The sequence below is a fragment of the Bombina bombina genome, chromosome 8, assembly GCF_027579735.1.
Source record: "Bombina bombina isolate aBomBom1 chromosome 8, aBomBom1.pri, whole genome shotgun sequence".
NCBI classification, from domain to species: Eukaryota; Metazoa; Chordata; class Amphibia; order Anura; family Bombinatoridae; genus Bombina; species Bombina bombina.
Genome location: NC_069506.1, coordinates 25824495 through 25846715, shown reverse-complemented (window position 1 = coordinate 25846715; position 22221 = coordinate 25824495). Strand labels below are relative to the sequence as shown.

Below are 22221 nucleotides of genomic sequence, written 5' to 3'. Positions count from 1 at the left end.
CCCTCACTCATCCGCGGTCTCGCTCCTCACATGCCCTGCCCCTCACTCATCCGCGGTCTCGCTCCTCACATGCCCTGCCCCTCACTCATCCGCAGTCTCGCTCCTCACATGCCCTGTCATGTGCCCTGCCCCTTCACTCCCCCACGGTCTCGCTCCTCACATGCCCTGTCATGTGCTCTGCCCCTCACTCCTCCGCGGTCTCGCATGCCCTGTCCCTTCACTCCCCCACGGTCTCGCTCCTCACATGCCCTGTCATGTGCTCTGCCCCTCACTCCCCCGCTGTCTCGCATGCCCTGTCCCTTCACTCCCCCACGGTCTCGCTCCTCACATGCCCTGTCTTGTGCTCTGCCCCTCACTCCTCCGCGGTCTCGCTCCTCACATGCACTGTGTGTTCTGCCCTAGTGCCATTCACTCCCTCACGGTCTCGCTCCTCACATGCCCTGTGTGCTCTGCCCCTCACTCCCCGCGGTCTCGCTCCTCACATGCACTGTGTGGCCAGCCCCTCACTCCCCCCGCAGTCTCGCTCCTCACGCGGTTTGTGTGCCCGGTGTTGTTCAAAGTATTGGTGTTCTCGGTAGAATACAGGCGCCTCACGAGCCCAGTGGTTTAGCTCCTCACGCGCTTTGTGTGTGTGTTGTGTCTAGCTCCTCACTAATCACTTTGCCCGTGGTCACGACGCTCATTTCCCCAGTGGGCAGGGCCTTTCACCACCCCCCGCGTGCCCAGCTAATTACAAGCACAGACTCCTCGGCTGGTGACAGTGATCACGTGAGGGCAGGAGGCGGGGCCAGATAAAGTCTGTGACTGACTGCGGACGCATCTTCGGTTGATCAGGGCTGCTGGATACACATAATACAGACGGTCCAACGTAACCTATCCGGGGCTCAGCAAGCTGGAAACTGGCACTTCTCACCCACTCACGTATATACATCCACTGTCACTCACACTAGGGTCTATATACACAGTAACGCGATATACACTCTGTTTAATACACGGTTACACAAACACTGAGCTCCGGTTACCGCAGGTAAGTTGTGACGATGACACTTATGTGATATTCTCAACCCTCTCTCTCTCCGTGTGCTGGGAACAAATACCCCCCCCTCTCTCTCTCCGTGTGCTGGGAACAAATACCCCCCCCTCTCTCTCCGTGTGCTGGGAACAAATACCCCCCCCCCCTCTCTCTCCGTGTGCTGGGAACAAATACCCCCCCCCCTCTCTCTCCGTGTGCTGGGAACAAATACCCCCCCCCCCTCTCTCTCCGTGTGCTGGGAACAAATACCCCCCCCCTCTCTCTCTCCGTGTGCTGGGAACAAATACCCCCCCCTCTCTCTCCGTGTGCTGGGAACAAATACCCCCCCCTCTCCGTGTGCTGGGAACAAATACCCCCCCCCCCTCTCCGTGTGCTGGGAACAAATACCCCCCCCCCTCTCTCTCCGTGTGCTGGGAACAAATACCCCCCCCCCTCTCTCTCCGTGTGCTGGGAACAAATACCCCCCCCCCCCCTCTCTCTCCGTGTGCTGGGAACAAATACCCCCCCCTCTCTCTCCGTGTGCTGGGAACAAATACCCCCCCCCTCTCTCTCCGTGTGCTGGGAACAAATACCCCCCCCCTCTCTCTCCGTGTGCTGGGAACAAATACCCCCCCCTCTCTCTCCGTGTGCTGGGAACAAATACCCCCCCCCCCTCTCTCTCCGTGTGCTGGGAACAAATACCCCCCCCCTCTCTCTCCGTGTGCTGGGAACAAATACCCCCCCCCTCTCTCTCCGTGTGCTGGGAACAAATACCCCCCCCCCCCCCTCTCTCTCCGTGTGCTGGGAACAAATACCCCCCCCCTCTCTCTCCGTGTGCTGGGAACAAATACCCCCCCCCCTCTCTCTCCGTGTGCTGGGAACAAATACCCCCCCCCCCCCTCTCTCTCCGTGTGCTGGGAACAAATACCCCCCCCCCTCTCTCTCCGTGTGCTGGGAACAAATACCCCCCCCCCCCTCTCTCTCCGTGTGCTGGGAACAAATACCCCCCCCCCCTCTCTCTCCGTGTGCTGGGAACAAATACCCCCCCCCTCTCTCTCCGTGTGCTGGGAACAAATACCCCCCCCCCCTCTCTCTCCGTGTGCTGGGAACAAATACCCCCCCCCCTCTCTCTCCGTGTGCTGGGAACAAATACCCCCCCCCCCTCTCCGTGTGCTGGGAACAAATACCCCCCCCCTCTCCGTGTGCTGGGAACAAATACCCCCCCCCCCTCTCTCTCTCCGTGTGTTGGGCACAAATACCTCCCCCCCCTCTCCGTGACTGTGCTGGGAACAAATACCCCCACTCTCTCTCCGTGACTGTGCTGGGAACAAATACCCCCACTCTCTCTCCGTGACTGTGCTGGGAAAAAATACCCTACCCCCCCCCCCCCACACCTCTCTCCCAGTGTGCTGGGCACAAATACCCCATCTCTCTAGATCCCTGTGTGCTGGACACAAATACCCCATCTCTCTAGGTCCCCGTGTGCTGGACACAAATACCCCATCTCTCTAGGTCCCTGTGTGCTGGACACAAATACCCCATCTCTCTAGGTCCCCGTGTGCTGGACACAAATACCCCATCTCTCTAGGTCCCTGTGTGCTGGACACAAATACCCCATCTCTCTAGGTCCCTGTGTGCTGGACACAAATACCCCATCTCTCTAGGTCCCCGTGTGCTGGACACAAATACCCCATCTCTCTAGGTCCCCGTGTGCTGGACACAAATACCCCATCTCTCTAGATCCCTGTGTGCTGGACACTAATACCCCCTCTCTCTAGATCCCTGTGTGCTGGACACTAATACCCCCTCTCTCTAGATCCCTGTGTGCTGGACACTAATACCCCCTCTCTCTGGATCCCCGTGTGCTGGGCACTAATACCCCCTCTCTCTGGATCCCCGTGTGCTGGGCACTAATACCCCCTCTCTCTAGATCCCCGTGTGCTGGGCACTAATACCCCCTCTCTCTAGATCCCTGTGTGCTGGGCACTAATACCCCCTCTCTCTAGATCCCTGTGTGCTGGGCACTAATACCCCCTCTCTCTAGATCCCTGTGTGCTGGACACTAATACCCCCTCTCTCTAGATCCCTGTGTGCTGGGCACTAATACCCCCTCTCTCTAGATCCCTGTGTGCTGGGCACTAATACCCCCTCTCTCTAGATCCCTGTGTGCTGGGCACTAATACCCCCTCTCTCTAGATCCCTGTGTGCTGGGCACTAATACCCCCTCTCTCTAGATCCCTGTGTGCTGGGCACTAATACCCCCTCTCTCTAGATCCCTGTGTGCTGGGCACTAATACCCCCTCTCTCTAGATCCCTGTGTGCTGGGCACAAATACCCCACCCCCTCTCTCTAGATCCCTGTGTGCTGGGCACAAATACCCCCCCCCCTCTCTCTGGATCCCCGTGTGCTGGGCACAAATACCCCCCCTCTCTCTGGATTCCTGCGTGCTGGGCACAAATACCCCCACTTGATCACCATGTGCTGGGGGTAGGTCTATCTAGATATCTATCAATCTTTCTACCTCTCTATTTATTTATCTATATGTCTATATATCTGTATCTATATTTTATCTGTCTGTCTATCCTCAAAATCATTATACAGAGCAGCTTGTATATTAATACTATTGAGTTACTTTTGGGGGGCCAAAACAAATTTGCACCAGGGCCCTCTGTTGAGTAGGTCAGCTACTGGGGAGAAATGCTTACTGTCTGTGTAGCCAATGTTCAGGGACAGAGGCTGTTGGTTACAGGCAAATAAATCTTACAGATCTTCTATGGATAAAAAGTAAGGAATAATTTTCTGGCAGACACACAAACCACATGGGCAGCTATGGGTGACTTATAAGTTATTGATTCTTATGCTTGAAGTGACAAGCAACATTTCTGTGTCTTAAATTGTGCAACACCTGATGTTATTGTGGAAATCAAGGAGGTGTGTCCATATGTTGTGTGTATATAACAATAATGCACAAATATAACCTAGTACTTTAACACATGTATTTTTACATCACAAATCCGCTGCAGAGGGTAGTTTGTATGTGACAAGTGTGCCCCAAATGTAGATCCTGGTCTACCAATAATACATCTTTAGATTGCTTTGTTATCGCCTTATTTTCCTGCAGCTATTATGGGCTCCTCTATAAATAACATCTATAAATGTGTTGGCACAAGTATACTATGCACCTAGACTCCTAGAGTATGACATCTAATAGGAAATGGGTGCTTTGTTTGAGTAAATCCTGATTTGCCACAATGGCATGTAACATTATGTGCATAACTCACACATAAGGAGGTCATAACATCAGCCCTGTTGACCAAATTTATATTCAGTCCCTTGTTTGAAAATGTTGGACACTCCTATTGTAATCAATTCACTAAGTGCTGAGGGTGGGACAGCCCTGCCCATAAAACATCTGCCCTAGTCTTCTGCCTGTTCCTCATTACAGCAGCTCCTCTTACTACAGAGGTTTTCTGCTCCATATTTCTCCCACCTGTCAACTTCATATCAAACTCCTCAGCACAATCGGGTGCCGGCTAATCAGTAGCTGCGCTGACCTCAATAGCTGGAGACAATTTAGCCGTGAAACCTGAAGCTCTGCAGCCACTGTCTAACTCCTTACTATTATGTAGGTAGCTGTTACTCCTTATTTTATTATGTAGGTAGCTGTTACTCTGTTGTTTCTTATTGTGCTATGTAGGTAGCTGTTACTCCTTATTGTGCTATGTAGTTACATGTTACTACTTACTGTTACTCCTTATTGTGCTATGTAGTTACGTGTTACTACTTACTGTTACTCCTTATTGTGCTATGTAGGTAGCTGTTACTCCTTATTGTGCTATGTAGTTACGTTTTACTACTTACTGTTACTCCTTATTGTGCTATGTAGTTACGTGTTACTACTCACTGTTACTCCTTATTGTGTTATGTAGGTAGCTCTTACTGCTTATTGTGTTATGTAGGTAGCTGTTACTCCTTATTTTATTATGTAGGTAGCTGTTACTGTTATTTCTTATTGTTATGTAGGTACCTGTTACTGCTTATTGTGCTATGTAGGTAGCTGTTACTGCTTATTGTGTTATGTAAGTAGCTGTTACTGCTTATTGTGTTATGTAGGTAGCTGTTACTGCTTATTGTGTTATGTAGGTAGCTGTTACTGCTTATTGTGCTATATAGGTACCTGTTACTACTTACTGTTACTGCTTATTGTGCTATATAGGTACCTGTTACTGCTTATTGTGTTATGTAGGTAGCTGTTACTACTTACTGTTACTGCTTATTGTGTTATGTAGGTAGCTGTTGCTACTTACTGTTACTCCTTATTGTGTTATGTAGGTAGCTGTTACTCATTTTATTATGTAGGTAGCTGTTACTCTGTTATTATTGTGTTATGTAGGTACCTGTTACTGCTTATTGTGTTATGTAGGTAGCTGTTACTGCTTACTGTTACTGCTTATTGTGTTATGTAGGTAGCTGTTACTGCTTATTGTATTATGTAGGTACCTGTTACTGCTTATTGTGTTATGTAGGTAGCTGTTACTGCTTACTGTTACTGCTTATTGTGTTATGTAGGTAGCTGTTACTGCTTATTGTATTATGTAGGTACCTGTTACTACTTACTGTTACTACTTATTGTGCTATGTAGGTAACTGTTACTACTTATTGTGCTATGTAGGTAGCTGTTACTGCTTATTGTGCTATGTAGGTAGCTGTTACTGCTTATTGTGCTATGCAGGTAGCTGTCACTGCTTATTGTGCTATATAGGTACCTGTTACTACTTACTGTTACTACTTATTGTGCTATGTAGGTAACTGTTACTACTTATTGTGCTATGTAGGTAGCTGTTACTGCTTATTGTGCTATGTAGGTAGCTATTACTGCTTATTGTGCTATGTAGGTAGCTGTTACTGCTTATTGTGTTATGTAGGTAGCTGTTACTGCTTATTGTATTATGTAGGTACCTGTTACTGCTTATTGTGCTATATAGGTACCTGTTACTACTTACTGTTACTACTTATTGTATTATGTAGGTAGCTGTTACTGCTTATTGTGTTATATAGGTACCTGTTACTGCTTATTGTGTTATGTAGGTACCTGTTACTGCTTATTGTGTTATGTAGGTAGCTGTTACTGCTTATTGTGCTATATAGGTACCTGTTACTACTTACTGTTGCTGCTTATTGTGTTATGTAGGTAGCTGTTACTGCTTATTGTGCTATATAGGTACCTGTTACTACTTACTGTTGCTGCTTATTGTGCTATATAGGTACCTGTTACTGCTTATTGTGTTATATAGGTACCTGTTACTACTTATTGTGTTATATAGGTACCTGTTACTGCTTATTGTGTTATGTAGGTAGCTGTTACTGCTTATTGTGCTATATAGGTACCTGTTACTGCTTACTGTTGCTGCTTATTGTGTTATGTAGGTAGCTGTTACTGCTTATTGTGCTATATAGGTACCTGTTACTACTTACTGTTGCTGCTTATTGTGCTATATAGGTACCTGTTACTGCTTATTGTGCTATATAGGTACCTGTTACTACTTACTGTTACTGCTTATTGTGCTATGTAGGTAGCTGTTACTGCTTATTGTGCTATGTAGGTACCTGTTACTGCTTATTGTGTTATGTAGGTAGCTGTTACTGCTTATTGTGCTATATAGGTACCTGTTACTACTTACTGTTGCTGCTTATTGTGCTATATAGGTACCTGTTACTACTTACTGTTACTGATTATTGTGCTATGTAGGTAGCTGTTACTGCTTATTGTGCTATGTAGGTACCTGTTACTACTTACTGTTACTGATTATTGTGCTATGTAGGTACCTGTTACTGCTTATTGTGTTATGTAGGTAGCTGTTACTGCTTATTGTGTTATGTAGGTAGCTGTTACTGCTTATTGTGTTATGTAGGTACCTGTTACTGCTTATTGTGTTATGTAGGTAGCTGTTACTGCTTATTGTGCTATATAGGTACCTGTTACTACTTACTGTTGCTGCTTATTGTGCTATATAGGTACCTGTTACTGCTTATTGTGCTATATAGGTACCTGTTACTACTTACTGTTACTGATTATTGTGCTATGTAGGTACCTGTTACTACTTACTGTGTTATGTAGGTAGCTGTTACTGCTTATTGTGCTATATAGGTACCTGTTACTACTTACTGTTACTCCTTATTGTGTTATGTAGGTAGCTGTTACTCATTTTATTACGTAGGTAGCTGTTACTCTGTTATTTCTTATTGTGTTATGTAGGTACCTGTTACTGTTACTGCTTATTGTATTATGTAGGTACCTGTTACTGCTTATTGTGCTATATAGGTACCTGTTACTACTTACTGTTACTACTTATTGTATTATGTAGGTAGCTGTTACTGTTTATTGTGCTATATAGGTACCTGTTACTGCTTATTGTGCTATATAGGTACCTGTTACTACTTACTGTTACTCCTTATAGTGTTATGTAGGTAGCTGTTACTCATTTTATTATGTAGGTAGCTGTTACTCTGTTATTTCTTGTGTTATGTAGGTACCTGTTACTGCTTATTGTGTTATGTAGGTAGCTGTTACTGCTTACTGTTACTGCTTATTGTATTATGTAGGTACCTGTTACTGCTTATTGTGCTATATAGGTACCTGTTACTACTTACTGTTACATGTAGGTAGCTGTTACTGCTTATTGTGCTATGTAGGTAACTGTTACTGCTTATTGTGCTATATAGGTACCTGTTACTGCTTATTGTATTATGTAGGTACCTGTTACTGCTTATTGTGCTATATAGGTACCTGTTACTACTTATTGTGTTATGTAGGTAGCTGTTACTACTTATTGTGTTATGTAGGTAGCTGTTACTGCTTATTGTGTTATGTAGGTAGCTGTTACTGCTTATTGTGTTATATAGGTAGCTGTTACTGCTTATTGTGTTATATAGGTAGCTGTTACTGCTTATTGTGTTATGTAGGTAGCTGTTACTGCTTATTGTGCTATATAGGTACCTGTTCCTACTTACTGTTACTGCTTATTGTGCTATGTAGGTAGCTGTTACTGCTTATTGTGCTATATAGGTACCTGTTACTGCTTATTGTGTTATGTAGGTAGCTGTTACTGCTTATTGTGCTATGTAGGTAGCTGTTACTACTTACTGTTACTCCTTATTGTGCTATATAGGTACCTGTTACTACTTACTGCTGCTCCATACCCTGTTATGTAGGCAGCTGCTGCTCCATACCCTGTTATGTAGGCAGCTGCTGCTCCATACCCTGTTATGTAGGCAGCTGCTGCTCCATACCCTGTTATGTAGGCAGCTGCTGCTCCATACCCTGTTATGTAGGCAGCTGCTGCTCCATACCCTGTTATGTAGGCAGCTGCTGCTCCATACCCTGTTATGTAGGCAGCTGCTGCTCCAAATTGTATCATATGGGGTGTTTTTATTCTATACTGTGTAATGTAGGTAGCTATTAATCCATACTGTATAACAAAGACTGTTGTTACTCCATACTATGTTATGCTGATAACTGTTATTATATAATGTGTTATGTAGGTATCATTTACTATATACTGTGTTCTATAGGCTGTTACTCCATTCTGTGTTATAGGTAGCTGCTACTTTATACTGTATTATATAGGCTGTTGTTGTTCCATACTGTGGTATGTAGGTAGCTGCTATTCTATACTGTGGTATGTAGGTAGCTGCTACTCTATACTGTGGTATGTAGGTAGCTGCTACTCTATACTGTATTATATAGGCTGTTGTTACTCTATACCACTGGTTTTTAAACCTCTCCTCAGGCCTTCCCAACAGGCCAGGTTTTCAGGATTACCTTGGGTGAGAGCAGGTAAATAACAATGTTTACTAAACAGCTGATTATTTCACCTGTGCTCTAGTTCAGAAATCCTCAAAATGTGTCCTGTTAGGGAGGTCTGAGGAGAGGTTTGTAAACCAGTGCTCTATACTGTACTATGCTGGTATCCTTCTTGTGATATATAGGCTTCTATATTTCCATACTGCTGTGCATATAGTGTATACTGTTCTGTACTCTGTATAAGTTCCTTTTACTAATGCACCATACTAAGGGCTGCTATTTGTTGCAGTGTTATAGATAGGTTGTATTAACACTTACTGTGCTGTAATGACTCATTACTCTTTGGTTTGTACACAACCTGCTGTCACTATGTTATTGTTAACCGTTAGTCTGGATTGCACTATGTAGGCAGCTGCAGTTCTGAGTTATAAATATAAAAAGGAGAGATTATGGCCTTGCTCTTTAAAAAGCTTTTTTGGATATTTGGCATTTCTTCTGGCTTATTGTGCTTTACGTGATGCAGTGAACCGATATAATGTAATATAGCCAGGTAGCCATTATTAGATCTATATAGGCTGAGGACATTAAACACTAAATACCTTTTTATAAACATAGTATTATAGAGTTTATTCCCAGCTTCCCTATAGTCATGGGGGCTGCCATGTTGAAATCATTCACTACATTCTAGTGCTGACCTATTTGCACATGTGCAGTAACCCTCCTGCAGATACTGCAATGTAACCTAGGTTCCAAAATGGCAGCCCCCATGATCAAAGGGAGTTGTATGAAATGTATTTTGTTTTTAATGTTCCTTTTAGCCATATGTTACATGATGTGGGAAAATAGCTTGTAATTATTACTGATGTGTAAACTGGCCCTCCTGCTGTGTTGTACGGGCAGGTGTTGCCCCTTGTTGTGTTTTACATAGGGTGATGCTACTCAGTAATATGTTATATTAGACTCTGTTGTGCTATATTTGATCTGTCTATCTACAGATGTCTGTCTGCCTATCAATCTATCTACATGTGCCTGCCTGTCTCTATCTATCTATCTACCTACATGTATCTTTCTTTCTGCCTATCTATCAATCTATCTACACATTTCTGTATATTTACATGTATCTGTCTGTCCTATCTATCTCTAAAGAGAGAAAAAGCATAAACAGAGTATTTTTGTTATTTCTGTAAAATTGCAGACAGTAAAATCATCTGAAACATGTTCTGTATTATCCTTATGGTTCTGCATTAGCCCTGGGCAATAGTGTTTTCTCATATCTCTCATTGGTACTAACGAGTCTGTATCTGAAAATATCTTACTCCATGTGACTCACTAAATCATTGCACATACAAGTCTTCTGTTAGCTTGCATTCTATATAGTTACAGCTCTAATCACCAGTTACATTATTTCAGTATATCTGCTGTATGATTACAGAGATCTGGGAGTTTGGATCAGTACACATAGAGATGACATTTATATGAAATGCTCTGATTCATCCAAACCCACAATTCTGTGAACTGCCTATAAATAGTGCACAATTTATAGTGATCAAGAGCTATAGTTAGTATTCTATAAACACTATTTATAGTGGTAATTTAGAACCATATATTTATGCTTTAGAACTGTATTTTGATGATAAAGAGAATGTAAGATAATAGGCAAGGGGCCGTCTGCAGGAGTGTTGGTATCTGCACAGTATATCAGTTTTATATAATAAGCATTTCTCCTGCCCTCTGTGATAAAATATAGTATGACTCTCTTCTGACAAGGTTGGACATCCTGGTTTATAGCTATATTACATTTTACATTCATAGCAATATAGAACTGAATTACAGTGTCTTTGAATCTGCCGGAAACCAGGATCTGAAAAGGTCGCCTCGTGTGGTGGGTTTTTTCCTCTGGGAGTTGTCTCACGCCATAAAATGCACTGCTGCACTCTTACATATAGGTTACCTGTTGTAATGCGACTGATCACCTACTGGCTGTTTCTGACATGCAGTCTAACTTTCACTTTCCTTGGCTGTTTGTTATACAACTAGAAACAAATTTCATATGAAATACCCTGACTACAGCAAATTTACTGTTCTGATCCAACTGCATATTAAACATAATGCATGAAAGGTTAATGATGATATACTAGTGATATAATTATGTTGTAATACGGTGTAATACTATTGTACAGCGGTGTAATAATTCTATAGAGCTGTATGATATTACCATAAAACATCTCAGTGATTTAAAGATGTATATTCTTACCTTGGAGATGCATAATATATATTTTTAAAGAATTGAACAGTAAATATATGTGATAGAACACTGACATGTAATATAGTTCTAGGAACTTACAAACTGTATAAAATTGATATAGCCCTATATAATAAAATATGGCTGTATATTTATCTTAACTTGTACCTGGTAACAATTTTTATATGGTGCAAACTAAAATATTTAATAATATGTCTGAGTGTTTCATTATGTATGTCCCTAAATTGGGGTGTTATTTGTCCAGTGTTCACATTACCACAACCAGTTATGTCTTGTGCTGTTTTGGAGTAAAGCACAATTTTACAGTCAGACCTGAAGTCAAATTATCTATTTATCATCGATCTAGCTATCTGTCTATATATCTCCTGTCTGTCATTCATGTGCTTTACATGTACTATATTTCTAGGTAGTCTGGCTGTTCTTAAAGGGACATTAAACACTTTGAGATGGTAATGTAACATGATAAATCGCATATCTTAAAAAAAAAATAAAAAAAAATACTTCTGCAATATACTTTCATTACTTATTTTGTGCCCTTTTCCTGTAATTCCATTCTGAAATTGTGAGATTCTCAGTTCCTGTTAGAAATGGAACTGCAAAGCACTGTTCTATTCCTCACAACCATTGGCTGCACACTCTAGTGACCTATTTATAACTGTCCCTTATTGGCCACAACAGAGAAGGCAACACGGCAGCTCCCATTGTTTTATAGACACTAAAACTTTACACTTATTTAAAAATATTTAAACAGGTAATGAAACTTTTTTTTAAATATATCAACATGTTGTTCTCAGACTAATCTTTTCTTTGAATGCTTCATTCTATCTAACATGTAATTAGTGTTTAATGTCCCTTTAAATCATTTAAGGATTTTATGATCTTCTATTTCTTCACTGTCTTGGAAAATGAAATATAACCCATGCTTGGTTCAAAGAACCTGTTAAATATTTCAACAAGTGGTGTGCTTGGATACTAATGGTCACAGATACTGACAAATTGAGTCATTACCTTCAGAGAAGTGTGACTCAAACAATGACAATAGAATCCCCTCTGCTAGCCCTGGTTCTGTCAGCTAAAAATCACTAATCTTCTGGTGTATAATATGTTTCCATATTTTCATTTTTTTTGATAATCAGTAGATCAAAGGATATATTTCTTCTGAAACACCACAATGCTTATGCAGCTGCCGCCATCTGGTAAGTAACTAGACATTTGAGTCTGCTTAATGATTTGTTTGGGGCATGTTATTTAAAAATTGTCATCTTGCAAGCAGAAATGAAATAGACTTTACAATACATCTGTATAGAATAGCTGGCGCCTATACAAATATAACCTAGAAACACCTGCACTTTTGGTCCTTGGCATAAGAAACTTGTAGTTTGGGTTTGGTGAGCATATTTTTTGTGTGTAATAGAGCTTTATAAATCACAGTATTTTCTTCTGCAAATATTATGATTGGTACAATAAATACTGCAATCTGGCCTAATGCATATCCCTTTAAATACAACCTTATCCAGCATCAGAATTACTTTGTGAAATCAATGACTTGTTCTTGCATCAAACTAACCCTCTAACAATCTGCAGGAACCCAGCCGGCACTCATTAGACTGCGTGCACTTTGAAGTTTAAGGAAACACCAAAACGGCAAGGTGGAATATAATATAATATTGGTAATTTTGTTGACAGCAACAGTATAAGAAATGATATTGCAATATTTATTTCAGATGATTTAAAGGTAGGAAAACAACGCAGCGAAAACATTGGAAAAGTCTAGTTTTATGGTTGATTATACAGGAGTGAGGATGCTTTTTTGGGACAGGAAGCGGAACTGCAATGCTGAGGTAGGAGCGATGCGCAGAACTTGGCTCAGAAGATTCAGAATCTGCAGTGTGGAACTGGTTCCGGATTTCGGGCCTGAGACAGAAAGCAAAGCCAGGGTCAAGTTACCAAGGTCAGTGCAGGGGGAAATGTAGAATGTTCAGATCAAAGACCAAGGCATGCAGCAAGCAGGACAGGGGTAGGGAAGGCAATAGAATATTCTAGGGCAGAGACAGTCCTGAGAGCTGATGTTAGATCATCCAATCGGGTACCTAGGTAAGGTGCAATACATAACATTTAGACAAGATGGAGATACAAATCTGGAAATAAACGGTTCCAAACCACATCCAAACACTTCCAAGAGTTTTTCCTCAAAGGAACATGAAACCCCAACATGTTCTTTCATGATTTAGATAGAACATACAATTGTAAGCAACTTTTCAATTTACTTCTATTTTCCAATTTGCCTTGTACTCTTGATATCTTGTTGAAAAGTATACCTAGGTAGGCTCAGGAGCTGGGTGCTAGCTGCTGATTGGTGGCTGCACATATGTCTGTTATCGGCTTATCGGTGTGTTCAGCTAACTCCCAGTAGTGCAGTGCTTCTTCAATAAAGGATACCAAGAGAATGAAGCAAAATTGTTAATAGCACTAAATTGGAAAGTTGTTTAAAATTGTATGTTCTATCTGATTCATGAAAGAAAAATGTGGGATTTCATGTCCCTTTAAACTACTTGCTCTGGTACACAAAAGCTAAAGAGTGTGCAGATCCTGTGATACTCTCATTGCCTCATCCTCAAGCAGTCAAAAGATGCCTGTGTACAATTCTTGTTGGCTTTATACCAATGTCATTTTAGATACCCCTATTAGAATATTGGCCACAGCTGCTGAGTCCCTGTCGGTGTATTCACTAGGAAGCAAGAATTACCCCAACAATAATTTAACTATTACAAAAATGGAGCATTGTCCGAAATCAATTATACAACTTTGTGAAATAAATGTGTTTAAAGAGACATAAAGTCAACATTAAACTTTCATGATTCCATATAATGCCTAAGAACGTGCATACTCCTGAGCCTACTTCAGTATGCTTTCATGGAATGTAGATATGTTTCAAGAAATGCTAAATAATGAGGTCATTTTTGTTTAATTGTATGCTCAATATGGATAATGCAAGTTGACCTCCATTTTCCTCTAACTTGGGGGATAGGGAGTGATGTAGTGTGACACAAGCCTTCAGATGTATTATAGGCAAAAATATAGCTATTTGATGCATTTTTAGTGTAGAAAATGACTTACAGTATGTAAATAAGAATTAGAAAGATGTGCACACAAACATTTAATGCTTATAGTCTTCTATCTGAATGTACATTATTATTAAGTGAATTAATGTTTCTTGAATGATACATAGCAATATAGAAATGAACATTGTTACATTCACATTTTAGGAACAGTAACCTAACTGAATTGAATTGACACATGTTCTCTCTCCAGAGGCAACCCTGCTAGAATCCTCCACATCTCAGCTGGTACTGTGCTTATGTGCACTGGGCAATCCTCTGATCTAAGTGTGGTGCCTTCTGACCATTGTTTGCAGGGCTTACTGTATTTTCTGGTTACAGAATTCATAATGGAAAACTGTAAATTACTTTTTCATTGACTGCAAAATATCAATACATTTCTCTTTTCTAAACTCTATAGAATTAGCATGTTATAAATGAAAAATAATAATTTCATCTAATTCTGGAACAAGAGGTCATGAGGTGACATTGAATGGACAATCTGACACCTTAAAGGTGTTTAAGTATCCCTGGGATTTGCATAATGTGATAAAGCTTTTTAAAGAAAATCTAAAGTTTATTATGCTCCTTAAAGGGATATAAATGATTGTAATATAGAATGTTTGTTTCATTATGTGTAGTAATAAAAACTTTGCAATATACTTTAATTATTTTGCCCCTTTTTCCTGTTATCCTGAATTTTGTGGGCTTAATACTAATATATAAGATATTGAAAAACAATGTATGTTTTTTATTAACTAAAAATGGCAATGACTAGCCTTGTCCATCTCCGTAACCGGACAGGCTGGTTGAAATTGATGGGTCGAAAAATAATTGCGGAAGAGTTTGTTAATGTATTCTGAAAGTTTGTACATTATACTTATGTTAATTTATGTTAAGATTACAGAAACGTATTGTTATTGCAAAGGGCTAGATTACAAGTGGCACGCTGTTTCGCACAAGTGACATTGGGTTTATAGTGGCTGATTGCATGGGTCAGAAGGAGCATGCGCATTACAAGTTGAAAGTAAATGCTAACACATGAGCACAACCGCGATTTTCGCTAGTTGGGTTAGTGTGTCTTCAGAGCTCTGGTTAACGTCTACGTGAGGCAAAAAATTGATAAAAATACATTTTAAAGTACAGTTACAATACAAATCGCACTGTCTGGTAAAGATTATTCATAAAAAATATAGCACAAAAGAAGGTCTTAAAAATAAGAAGACTGCAAAAGGCTTTAACATATAGATAGATAGATATAGAGATATATTATATATATATATATACTAAAGATGTAAGTCTACACATAAATGTGTGTACATGTATTTACAGACATATATACACGTAGCAACACATAAATATTTATTACTTTAATAGTGTTTAGTATATACACTGTGCGTGTGAATATGTGTGTGTGTGTAATGTGTGTGTGTGTGTGTATATATGTATGTGTATATATATATATATATATATATATATATATATATATATATATATATATGTGTGTGTATATGTACACACACACACGTGTGTGTGTGTGTGTGTGTATATATATATATATATATATATATATATATATATATATATATATATATATATATATATATATATATTATATAATGTGTGTGTGTGTATGTATATATATATATATATATATATATATATATATATATATATATATATATATATATATATATATATATATATATATATATATATATATATATATATATATATATATATATATATATATATATATACACACATACATACATACATACATACATACACTTTGCTATGTGAAATATTAATTTCTCTTGTTAAGTGTATTCAGTCCACGGGTCATCCATTACTTATGGGATATATTCCCTTCCCAACAGGAAGTTGCAAGAGGATCACCCAAGCAGAGCTGCTACATAGCTCCTCCCCTCACATGTCATACCCAGTCATTCTCTTGCAACTGACATAGTAGGAAGGTGTGAGAGGAGTGTGGAATTTTTATACTTAATTATTTCTTCAATCAAAAGTTTATTTTAAATGGCACCGGAGTGTGCTGTTTTTTTCTCTCAGGCAGTATTTAGAAGAAGAATCTGCCTGCGTTTTCTATGATCTTAGCAGAAGTAACTAAGATCCACTGGCTGTTCTCACACATTCTGAGGAGTGGGGTAACTTCAGAAAGGGAATAGCATGCGGGGTCCCCTGCAGATGAGGTATGTGCAGTAGAATATTTTTCTAAGGAATGGAATTGACTAAGAAAATACTGCTGATACCGATGTAATGTAAGTACAGCCTTAAATGCAGTAGCGACTGGTATCAGGCTGATGATGTATGTACAATAAGTAATTTTCTAAGGAATGGAATTTGACTAAGAAAATACTGTTAATACTGAAGTAATGTATGAGCCTTAACTGCAGTAGAAGCGACTGGTAGCAGTCTTATTAATAACACTACCTAACTTTTAAAGTGCATGTTTAAAACGTTTACTGGCATGTTATTCGTTTTTTGTGAGGTACTTTGGTGATAAATCTTTTGGGGCATGATTTTCCACATGGCTGTCGTTTATTTCTACATAGAAACGGTTAACTGAGGTTTCCCACTGTTGTAATATGAGTGGGAGGGGCCTATTTTTTAGCGCCTTTTTGCGCAGTAAAAATTCAGTTAGTCTTCCTGCTTCTTCCTCCTTGATCCAAGACGTCTCTAGAGAGCTCAGGGGTCTTCAAAATTCATTTTGAGGGAGGTAATCAGTCACAGCAGACCTGTGACAGTGTGTTTGACTGTGATAAAAAACGTTAATTGTTAAATTGATTATCCGTTTTTTGGGTATTAAGGGGTTAATCATCCATTTGCTAGTGGGTGCAATGCTTTACTAACTTAATACATTTACTGTGAAAATTTGGTTGCTATAACTGATTTGGTTCATTGTTATTTCAACTGTGACGATTTTTTGTGCTTCTTAAAGGCGCAGTAGCGTTTTTTATATTGCTTGTAAACTTATTTGAAAGGATTTTCCAAGCTTGCTAGTCTCATTGCTAGTCTGTTTAAACATGTCTGACACAGATGAATCTGTTTGTTCACTATGTTTGAAGGCCAATGTGGAGCCCCACAGAAATATGTGTACTAAATGTATTGATGTCACTTTGAATAAAAGTCAATTTATATCTGTAAAGAAATTATCACCAGACAACGAGGGGGAAGTTATGCCGACTAACTCTCCTCACGTCTCAGTACCTTCGCCTCCCGCTCAGGAGGCGCGTGATATTGTGGCGCCAAGTACATCAGAGAGGCCCATACAAATCACTTTGCAAGACATGGCTGCTGTTATGACAGAGGTATTATCTAAATTGCCTGAATTAAGAGGCAAGCGCGATAGCTCTGGGTTAAGGACAGAGCGCGCTGATGATGTGAGAGCCATGTCCGATACTGCGTCACAATTTGCAGAACATGAGGACGGAGAGCTTCATTCTGTGGGTGACGGATCTGATCCAGGGAGACCGGATTCAGAGATTTCTAATTTTAAATTTAAGCTTGAGAACCTCCGTGTATTGCTAGGGGAGGTATTAGCGGCTCTGAAGGATTGTAACACGGTTGCAATTCCAGAGAAAATATGTAGGTTGGATAGATACTTTGCGGTACCGGTGTGTACTGACGTTTTTCCTATACCTAAAAGGCTTACAGAAATTATTAGCAAGGAGTGGGATAGACCCGGTGTGCCCTTTTCCCCCTCCTCCGATATTTAGAAAAATGTTTCCAATAGACGCCACCACACGAGACTTATGGCAGACAGTCCCTAAGGTGGAGGGAGCAGTTTCTACTTTAGCTAAACGTACCACTATCCCGGTGGAGGATAGTTGTGCTTTTTCGGATCCAATGGATAAAAAATTAGAAGGTTACCTTAAGAAAATGTTTGTTCAACAAGGTTTTATCTTACAGCCCCTTGCATGCATTGCGGCTCTCACTGCTGCTGCAGCATTCTGGTTTGAGTCTCTGGAAGAGGCCATTCGCACAGCTCCATTGGATGAGATTATGGCCAAGCTTAAAGCACTTAAACTAGCTAATGCATTTGTTTCTGATGCCGTTGTACATTTAACCAAACTAACGGCTAAGAACTCCGGATTCGCCATCCAGGCGTGCAGAGCGCTATGGCTTAAATCCTGGTCAGCTGACGTGACTTCTAAATCTAAATTGCTTAATATTCCTTTCAAGGGGCAGACCTTATTCGGGCCCGGCTTGAAAGAAATTATTGCTGACATTACTGGAGGTAAGGGTCATACTCTTCCTCAGGACAGGGCCAAATCAAAGGCCAAACAGTCTAATTTTCGTGCCTTTCGTAACTTCAAGGCAGGAGCAGCATCAACTTCCTCCGCTCCAAAACAGGAAGGAACTGTTGCTAGTTACAGACAGGGCTGGAAAGCTAACCAGCCCTGGAACAAGGGCAAGCAGGCCAGAAAGCCTACTTCTGCCCCTAAGACAGCATGAAGAGAGGGCCCCCTATCCGGAAACGGATCTAGTGGGGGGCAGAGTATCTCTCTTCGCCCAGGCTTGGGCAAGAGATGTCCAGGATCCCTGGGCGTTGGAGATCATATCTCAGGGATATCTTCTGGACTTCAAAGCTTCTCCTCCACAAGGGAGATTTCATCTTTCAAGGTTATCGGCAAACCAAATAAAGAAAGAGGCATTTCTACGCTGTGTACAAGACCTCTTAGTAATGGGGGTGATCCACCCAGTTCCGCGGACGGAACAAGGGCAAGGGTTTTACTCAAATCTGTTTGTGGTTCCCAAGAAAGAGGGAACCTTCAGACCAATCTTGGACCTAAAAATCTTAAACAAATTCCTAAGAGTTCCATCATTCAAAATGGAAACTATTCGATCCATCCTACCCATGATCCAAGAGGGTCAATACATGACCACAGTACGCTTAAAGGATGCCTACCTTCATATACCGATTCACAAAGATCATTATCGGTACCTAAGATTTGCCTTTCTAAACGGGCATTACCAGTTTGTAGCTCTTCCCTTCGGGTTAGCTACGGCCCCGAGAATTTTTACAAAGGTTCTGGGCTCACTCCTAGCGGTGCTAAGACCGCGAGGCATAACGGTGGCTCCGTACCTAGACGACATTCTGATACAAGCGTCAAGTTTTCAAATTGCCAAGTCTCATACAGAGATAGTTCTGGCATTTCTGAAGTCGCATGGGTGGAAGGTGAACGTGGAAAAGAGTTCTCTATTACCACTCACAAGAGTCTCCTTCCTAGGGACTCTGATAGATTCTGTAGAAATGAAAATTTACCTGACGGAGGCCAGGTTATCAAAACTTTTAAATGCTTGCCGTGTCCTTCATTCCATTCCACGCCCGTCAGTAGCTCAGTGCATGGAAGTAATTGGCTTAATGGTAGCGGCAATGGACATAGTACCATTTGCGCGCCTGCATCTCAGACCTCTGCAATTATGCATGCTAAGTCAGTGGAATGGGGATTACTCAGATTTGTCCCCTCTAATAAATCTGGATCAAGAGACCAGAGATTCTCTTCTCTGGTGGCTTTCTCGGGTCCATCTGTCCAAGGGGATGACCTTTCGCAGGCCAGATTGGACAATTGTAACAACAGATGCCAGCCTTCTAGGTTGGGGCGCAGTCTGGAACTCCCTGAAGGCTCAGGGATTATGGACTCAGGAGGAGAAACTCCTCCCAATAAATATTCTGGAGTTGAGAGCAATATTCAATGCTCTTCTAGCTTGGCCTCAGTTGGCAACACTGAGGTTCATCAGATTTCAGTCGGACAACATCACGACTGTGGCTTACATCAACCATCAAGGGGGAACCAGGAGTTCCCTAGCGATGTTGGAAGTCTCAAAGATAATTCGCTGGGCAGAGTCTCACTCTTGCCACCTGTCAGCGATCTACATCCCAGGCGTGGAGAACTGGGAGGCGGATTTTCTAAGTCGCCAGACTTTTCTTCCGGGGGAGTGGGAACTTCATCCGGAGGTCTTCGCTCAACTGATTCATCGTTGGGGCAAACCAGATCTGGATCTCATGGCGTCTTGCCAGAACGCCAAGCTTCCTTGTTACGGATCCAGGTCCAGGGACCCGGGAGCGGTGCTGATAGATGCTCTGACAGCCCCTTGGGTCTTCAACATGGCTTATGTGTTTCCACCATTTCCGATGCTACCTCGACTGATTGCCAAGATCAAACAGGAGAGAGCATCGGTGATTCTGATAGCGCCTGCGTGGCCACGCAGGACCTGGTATGCAGACCTAGTGGACATGTCCTGTCCACCATGGTCTCTACCTCTGAGGCAGGACCTTCTAATACAAGGTCCTTTCAAACATCCAAATCTAATTTCTCTGAGGCTGACTGCATGGAGATTGAACGCTTGATCCTATCAAAGTGTGGCTTCTCGGAGTCAGTTATTGATACCTTAATACAGGCACGGAAGCCTGTTACCAGAAAAATTTACCATAAGATATGGCGTAAATATTTATATTGGTGCGAATCCAAGGGTTACTCATGGAGTAAGGTTAGGATTCCTAGGATATTGTCCTTTCTACAAGAGGGTTTAGAAAAGGGCTTATCTGCTAGTTCGTTAACTGGACAGATTTCTGCTCTGTCTATTCTCTTACACAAACGTCTGGCAGAAGTTCCAGACGTCCAGGCTTTTTGTCAGGCTTTGGCTAGGATTAAGCCTGTGTTTAAGACTGTTGCTCCTCCGTGGAGCTTAAACTTGGTTCTTAAAGTTCTTCAAGGGGTTCCGTTTGAACCCCTTCATTCCATTGATATTAAGCTTTTATCTTGGAAAGTTCTGTTTTTGATGGCTATTTCCTCGGCTCGAAGAGTCTCTGAGTTATCGGCCTTACATTGTGATTCTCCTTATCTGATTTTCCATTCAGACAAGGTAGTTCTGCGTACTAAACCTGGGTTTTTACCTAAGGTAGTTTCTAACAGGAATATCAATCAAGAGATTGTTGTTCCATCATTATGTCCTAATCCTTCTTCAAAGAAGGAACGACTTTTGCATAATCTGGACGTAGTCCGTGCCCTGAAGTTCTATTTACAGGCAACTAAAGATTTCCCTGTTTGTTGTGTACTCTGGTCAGAGGAGAGGTCAAAAAGCTTTGGCTTCGTAGCATAATACGTTTAGCCTATGAGACTGCTGGACAGCAGCCCCCTGAAAGAATTACTGCTCATTCCACTAGAGCTGTGGCTTCCACCTGGGCCTTTAAGAATGAGGCCTCTGTTGAACAGATTTGCAAGGCTGCAACTTGGTCTTCGCTTCACACTTTTTCAAAATTTTACAAATTTTACACTTTTGCTTCTTCGGAGGCTGTTTTTGGGAGAAAGGTTCTACAGGCAGTGGTTCCTGCCTTGTCCCTCCCATCATCCGTGTACTTTGGCTTTGGTATTGGTATCCCATAAGTAATGGATGACCTGTGGACTGACTACACTTAACAAGAGAGAACATAATTTATGCTTACCTGATACATTTATGTCTCTTGTAGTGTATTCAGTCCACGGCCCGCCCTGTCTTTTAAGGCAGATCTAAATTTTAATTAAACTCCAGTCACCACTGCACCCTATGGTTTCTTCTTTCTTGTCTTGTTTCGGTCGAATGACTGGATATGACATGTGAGGGGAGGAGCTATGTAGCAGCTCTGCTTGGGTGATCCTCTTGCAACTTCCTGTTGGGAAGGGAATATATCCCATAAGTAATGGATGACCCGTGGACTGAATACACTACAAGAGAAATAAATTTATCAGGTAAGCATAAATTATGTTATTTCCTGTCGCAAGCAAAAACTATTTGCTTTCAACTTGTAATATCCGACGCACGCAAAAAGCTTCTAACGGAGTTAGTGCAGGAGCGTTAAATACCGCTCCACTCGTAATCTAGCCCTAAGTGTGTTATTTCACTTTAAAGGGGCTTAATATTAATGAACAGATCTTAATCACTTGTGTTTTTATACAGCGGGCAAGTAGAAGCTTGTTACAAAATGATATCTGGTTTTTATTTTGCATTTAATTAAAAGAAACTTACTAGTCTTGCAAGGTCT

The 22221-nt window shown here is 41.4% G+C and overlaps 1 protein-coding gene across 6 annotated transcripts in view; it reads left to right on the top strand.

The window, feature by feature from the left end:
* The first annotated feature begins 792 nt into the window (after window positions 1-792).
* TMEM269 (transmembrane protein 269) overlaps window positions 793-22221 on the top strand; it is a 115333-nt gene continuing 93904 nt past the window's right edge. The window contains exons 1-2 of one of the 6 annotated variants that reach the window (XM_053690210.1): window positions 793-1027; window positions 12219-12275. In XM_053690210.1, the coding sequence (XP_053546185.1) occupies window positions 12251-12275 (25 nt within the window). In that variant the 5' untranslated portion in view covers window positions 793-1027; window positions 12219-12250. Of the gene's footprint in view, window positions 1028-3429; window positions 4638-8120; window positions 12276-22221 lie in introns of those variants that run through there. The other 5 variants (XM_053690206.1, XM_053690211.1, XM_053690207.1 and 2 more) reach the window with 5 other exon arrangements.